The sequence below is a fragment of the Sciurus vulgaris genome, assembly GCF_902686455.1.
Source record: "Sciurus vulgaris genome assembly, chromosome: 10".
Taxonomy (NCBI): Eukaryota; Metazoa; Chordata; class Mammalia; order Rodentia; family Sciuridae; genus Sciurus; species Sciurus vulgaris.
The window spans coordinates 20,132,851-20,139,833 of record NC_136470.1 but is presented as its reverse complement, the minus strand read 5'-3'; the positions used below and the strand labels follow the sequence as shown (position 1 = coordinate 20,139,833).

General features: G+C 35.0%; 1 protein-coding gene across 1 annotated transcript; it reads right to left on the bottom strand.

The window, feature by feature from the left end:
- Positions 1 to 1,603: 1,603 nt before the first annotated feature.
- On the bottom strand, positions 1,604 to 1,959 carry LOC306670373 (mitochondrial import receptor subunit TOM7 homolog; the record flags this gene model as incomplete). Its single annotated transcript, XM_079155070.1, has 1 exon — positions 1,604 to 1,959. The coding sequence occupies one exon, from the start codon at positions 1,957 to 1,959 to the stop codon at positions 1,783 to 1,785; it is 177 nt and encodes a 58-aa protein (XP_079011196.1). The 3' UTR covers positions 1,604 to 1,782.
- Between the last annotated feature and the right edge of the window lie 5,024 nt (positions 1,960 to 6,983).

Sequence of the window (6,983 nt, the reverse complement as noted above, 5' to 3'; positions counted from 1 at the left end):
GATCCCCTGATAGGGATAAACTGGGTGGTAACTGAAACAGATAGGATTTAGCTGGGAGAGATAGGTCACTGGTAAATAGATCTCTCCCTCTGCTTCCTTCTCACCATGTCCTGAGTCCCCCCGCCTTATGTTCTACCTCCCTTGGACCAAAAGCAATGTGGTTGGTCATTTATGAACTGAAACTTCTGAAACATGAGCACCAAATATTCTTCCTCTACATTGCTCTTGTCTGGTCATTTGGTTAGAGCAAAAAAAAAGCTGACTAAAACCGTTACCACTGTATTTTTCATTTCGAACATTTCCATAAAACAAAATTCACCTAGTAATTAATATATAAAAGAGGTAACTGGAGTTACTTGGCTTAGGTTGGGTATAGGGCTAGCTCTACCTTGGCAATTACTTGGTAAGAAACACAATTAGGAACCCTCACCCTGAGGGAACAAAGAATCAAAGACCCCTAACATAGGTAGATCAGGTTCAGATAGCCAAATACACAGACAGTGGATCTCATCCCTGTTGTTAGTTGTGCAGTCTCTGTATAAACACTTCCAGGAAGCCAAAGTTCCTTGCATTTGATTGAGCCAATATTTAAACACACCAACTGTACCGTAACCAAGGTGCTAGAGATTCTAATGTGATATGGTTCACATAATTGGTCTGTTTTCATCTTTTTAAATGATAGAATAAGTGGTATGATGAGTACAATTTATAGTTTGGAAAGTGTTGAGGGTTAAATTGTGCATCCTGCCCTGACCATGCCCCCATCAACATTTGAGATAGTCTTAAAAAAAAAAAAAAAAAAAGGAGCAAACTAAACGACACCTACCCTAATACTTGAGAAGGTGAACTTATTTGGACATAGCATCTTTGATGAGTTAATCAGATTAAGATGAAATAGGATGGTGTCGAATCTAATATAACTGGTGTTAATTGCAGACACAGAGACATGAGGAAATTGAAGTGATGAATTTATTGAAAAGAGTGCAAAGGCTTGCCGACCATCCCAGGATCTAGGAGAGGACAGGAAGTTAGCAAACTCGAACAGGTTCTTCCTCAGTTCTCAGAAGGCATCTTCTTTACGGACACCAGGATTTCAAACTTCTAGCCTCCAGTACTGTAACACAATATATTTTCTTTGATTTAAGCCAACTAGCTCGTGATTCTGTTATGACAGCCCCAAGAAACTAATACAGAAAGTTACAGACTTTTCACTTGGTACACAAAAGGATAAATTGTAGAAGTGTAGAAAAATGTTTAAGGGCCTTGGGGTTTGCGATACATGGGTTTCCACACTACCTTTATTACCTGTTGTGTGATTCTGGAAAATATCTTAATTCACTAAATTTCAACTTGTGTACATATGATATTGAAATTATAATAATGGTATCTAGTTTATAAAACTTGGTTGGGGATTAAATTGGTCAATGCATAATATATGGTTGCCATATATGGTTTTCATGTAGTAAGTAATTAGTAAATATTAGGTATTATTGTCATTATTAATACTATAAAACTCTTACAGTCCGAAGAAATCATGGAGACAGCTAAAATGACATTGATCCTTTACTTTTCATTGTTAAAAATATTTATTTTTATACAGTCCATCATAAATAAGTCAGTAGATGGTCTACTCTGCCACAGATGCATCTGAGAAGTAAAAGCCCTGTGCCATCCAACTGGTGACTATCTGAACGACATCCCATTGCTTATCCCAGCCAGAGCATACATCTTCCAAGTTGTCTCTGTTCAATGACTGTTTCCAAATCCAGGTGACCAAACAGTTCATCCCCAAAGTAGTCTCAAAACTGTTGGTTCAGGCATTCCAGGATTTGTACCCCTTTTAAATTCCAGGTAAATCATAAGAGATTCCTCTTCAAAGCCCCAAAGGATGGCAAATTGGCCACCCTTGAAGAGTTGCTGGAGTCTCTGTTTAACTTCTTTGCTCATCTTCACCAGCATCTATGGGGGGCTCAATATGTATGCCCACCATGGTGACTCTGTATGTGGATCCATTTACTTTATAAGTACTTCATAAGCAGAAGTTACTAGATGCTTAAAAACATGAAAGAATAGGACATATATTTGCCTTACAGAGTTTATACTCTATTTGAAAGATTAAACTTTGAACAACCAAATAAACTTAAAAAGAAGGTTAATATCTGACACTAAATGCTGTAGAAAAAAATTAGACCTCCGTGGGGTAAAGAGAATGGGACTGTGAAAAGAGAGAAAGAAATTAGAGAAAGTAGAATTCTACAGATTGGCTTCCCTAAGAAAATTTCATAAGTCATTAATGTTCATTTCTTATAAAAGATTTTGTTTGATTTGGAAATATATAATCTGGATAGTTATATGCTCAAAATGAATGTGTTCCATTCCAATTGGGATAATCTAAGAAAATAAAGCAACCGCAAGATGGAGATAATAATGGATATGTCAGGAATGAAATAAGCAGGTGATAAATCACAAATTTTTTTTAAAAAAATGGGGATTCTAGTTACTTTTCCCCCTTACTTATAAAAACTTACTATGACTTTGGTTATTGGGTCCCCTGTGTCCCTCACCTACACAGGAGTTTTCTGTGAACTGCACACTGATAGGATTTGATCTTACCAAATTAGAAGAATGAGATTAAAGCAAAAATGCAAAGCCTTGAAGTTTTCCTCTTTTGGGGAAAAATGATCAAAAGAGAAAGCAAATTGTACCCTTTACCTCCAATGGAGCCATGTGGAGACTGAGTCACGAGTGAACATGAGAATGTGGGTAGTCAGAAGAGGTAAGGTGATGGCATGGACCGAAGTGCATGGGTGAGAAAGCCAGAAATTTCCTCCAAGAAGTTACATTAATTTAGAATGTGGAAGAGCACAAACTTTACTAAGTTTTTCCATGAGCTGAGTATAGTCACATGCTGTGTGACAATATTGCAATCAATAAAGAACTGCATAAGTGACAGCAGTCCCAGAAGATTATAAGGGAACTTTAAATCCCCTAACACCTACTGATGTTATAGTCATCATAACATTACAGCTTAGCACATTACTAACACGATTTTCCATTTTCATGTTGTTGATTGAAACAAACCTACTATGTTGCCAATCATAGCATAGCATAGAGCATATGATCATGTGGGATACATAATAATAATGCTAATAAAGGACTCTTTCAGTGGCTTATGTAATTCCCATACCACACATTTTATCATTATCTTATTTTTTATCATTACTTATAAGGCACCACTTTTGTTTATTTAAAAAAAAAAAAAAAAAAAAAAAAAAAACTTTACCATAAAATAGAATGCCATGTTACACCAGCGGCAGCCTCACACATCTCAAGTTCATACAGTCTCTTGATTGTATCGTTTTTCTCTTGTGCTTAATTTAATCTTTCATGCACACATGCACACATAGACACACACACCATAGTAGTCTAGGTGTACAGTAAGCAATCCCATCTAGATTTGTGTAAGCATACATTATGATGTTTGCCCAATGATGAAATAATGCATTTCTCAGAATGATGTCCCAATCATTAAGCAAACTATTTTAATAGATGCAAGTAAAGACATGATTCCTGTTTACATTGTACTTCCTCAAAAGTATCACAAAATATGAACAAGAACCTTGTGGACCACAGCAATCATAAGGTTACAGAACCCTTATTAATGCTTCAGCCATCTGACCCCATCCCATGGGATCCCTGTTTGGTCTACTGCCTGAGTCATCTCTGGGCTTCTAGTGCCTCCCCTGGAACCAAAGAAATTATAGCCCCTTGGGGTTTAAGAAATTGCATAGTTTGTCAAACGACTATGTGATAAAACAAATTCTATCTGTACAAGTGAACCAGGTATCTTTGAACTGCCACTGAGTCTGTCCCATGTTAGGAGTTTCTAGTTTGTGGAATTTGACCCCTATTTACCTGAATCTCTTTGATGTTTGGGATCCAATTAGCCTATTTCATGATCCTGAATCCTGGAGTTACAGAGGAGCAGTTGTATCCTGTATTCCATCATCAGGCAAACATCACTATGTGTGCTTATGTTATATGTTCCTTGTCTATGAAATAATTAGAGGAAATACGGGAAAAATTGAACAAAACGTTAGCAGATTAAAGCATGAAAAAGCAAGCTAAAAAATAAAACTAATAAAAACTGTACCAAAGAGATAAAAAAGAGTAAACAGGCCTTGTAGAATAAATAGCTGAAAATAAGAATATATCCCTAAGTCAGCGTTCCAAGATATTGTTTAAAAATTTAGTATAAAAATAACTCTCAAGTATGATATACATAAATGCAGAAAGTTGTATATTGATAACCTATTTTCTAAAAATTAAATACAAAAATTTCTAAAAACACACATTTATTTTTTAAGTGAGGAGAGCTGAGGGATTAAGATGAACAAATACAACCAAGTTCCAGGGATATATGTATATTAAGGTCATCATCATTTAATTGATGAATACGGCTCTTTCTTTAACAATTCTCTGCATTATTTCAATTTTTCCTCCTTTGCAAAATCAATATTTTTGAGCAAGATATAAATTTTGCTTGCTTAAATTTTTTTCCACAAGTTCTATGCACCAAAAAATATTTGTATTTTTACTATGACATTAATTGTTCATTATCATTTTCCATTCTGATTCCACTTTAACCCTTTTTTAACATTTCTTTGATAATGTTTCAATGTCTTTCTTCCCTGAAATCAAATTTAATATAAATTTAAATTCATTATAGTAACGAACTTGGTTATTGTTTTGGTTTTTAAGGCTGACATAATAAATGCCACAGACCATTTGACTTAGACATCAGAAACTTATTTTTGTGTATTTATGGAGCTTAGAAGTAAAGATCAAGGTCTTAACATGATTGATTTCTTCTGAGTTCTTTCTCTTTGCTGGTAATGGCTGTTTTTCTGGTCTGGTCACCCTTGTTCTGCATGTTGTCTGTGTCTAAAACTCTTCTACTTGTAATTTCACAGTCATAATGTTCCAGGGCCTAATAATATAAGCACGTTTGACCGTGAAAAGCATCATCTCCTAATATGGGCACATTATGAGTAATGGGGATTAGGACTTCTACATATGATTTAGGAAGGACCCAATTTAGCCTATAATAGTGACCTAGTAGAAACCTTGTAGCATGTCTGTCCCAGATTCTATAAAAATCTCATCAGATTCTTCCTTGAACCCAAGTTAGAAAGCACTGTCCAGTATAATTACATCTGTTGTCCACAAAGCTGCAGCCTATGCTATGGCTTTGTCAGCTCTTTAGTCAACTTCTTGTTTGGAGGACAAAGTTGCCACTCATAAACCATATTTTTATTTTCTTCTTTCTTATGATGTATTCAATAAAACCAGCTATATATCACCATCATATGCTTAATATAATGTATGAATAATTTAAAAGTGATGTCAGAAATTAGCTACAAAAAAGCATTACACTTTATAACAAATGGGAGAAATGTTTGAAAAGGAAACACAACTGACAATAGCAAAGGAAAAACTCAATGACAGGAAGGATTTGTCCTGGCTTTGACACCTGCAATTCTTGTGATGTCATTTAGAGCAAACCCTATGGGAATGGTCTGATAATTTCCATCTTATAGCTGAAATTCAGAATTAGAAGGTTACTCACCAAGTAGGAGGTGGAACCCGGACTCAAATTCTGCTAAAATCTAATAGATTTTCTATCTTTAAACTGCAGTGAACTGACTGCTACCCTAGAATTTCTACACAGCAGTAGAGATTTTACCATTTTTAAAGCAAAACTACAAGTTTTCCATAGGGGCTATATCCCTTTTAAATCAATACCTTATAATTGTGACTTTTAAATATTTGCTTTTATACCCTAAATTTTTTTTCATATGGATCCCTAACTTCTTGATATATATTCTTATTTAGTAAGTACATTTTTCTTCATACTAAAGCCCAAGGTACATTTAATGAGATTGAGTTTTAGATGGTTTCATATTAGGATTTTTTGTTCTTTAAAAAATATTTCTAACAATTTGTGTTATCCATCTCCTTTTAAAAAGTGACTTAATCCTCTAAATACAGAATCATGTCTTTGGCAAATAAAGATAGCTTGTGTTCTTCTTTTCCTATTGGTATCCCTTTAATTTCTTTGGTTTGTCTGATTGCTTTGGTTAGTGTTTCAAGGACGATGTTGAATAGAAATGGGGAAAGAAGGCATCCCTGCCTCATTCCATTTTTTAAAGAGAATTCTTTCAGTTTTTCTCCATTTAGAATGATGTTGGCTGTGGGTTTAGCATACATAACCTTTACAATATTGTGGTATGTTCCCACAATCCCTTATTTTTCTAGTGTTTTGAGCATGAAAGAGTGCTGTATTTTATCAAATGCTTTTTCAGCATCTATCGAAATAATCATGATTATTTAAGTCTATTGATGTGATGAATTATGTTTATTTATTTCTGGATGTTGAACCAACCTTGCAAATCAGTGCAGCCACTCTATTCAAAAAACTTGGATTAGACTCACATTGTGACCCAGTTATCCCACCCCTCAGTTTATACGCAAAAGACTTAAAATCAGTATACTATAGTAACACAGCCACATCAATGTTTATAGCAGTTCAAGTCACAATAGCTAGATTGTGGAACCCACCTAGATGCCCTTCAACAGATGAATGGATAAAGAAATCGTGGCATATATACACAATGAAATATTATTCAGCCATAAAAAAGAATAAAATTATGGCACTTGCAGGTGAAAGGATGGAATTAGAGAATATCATGCTAAGTGAACTAAACCAATCCCAAAAAACCAAAGGCCAAATGTTTTCTGTGATAAGTAGATGATGATACACAAACAGGGGTGGGGAATGGGGGGTAAGAGAAGAATGGAGGAACATTGGATTGTGTAGAGGGAAATGAGACTGGGGAGAGAGTAAGGGTAGGAAAGATAGTAGAATGAAACAGACATCATTACCCTATGTACATGTATGATTACATGAATGATGTGAATCT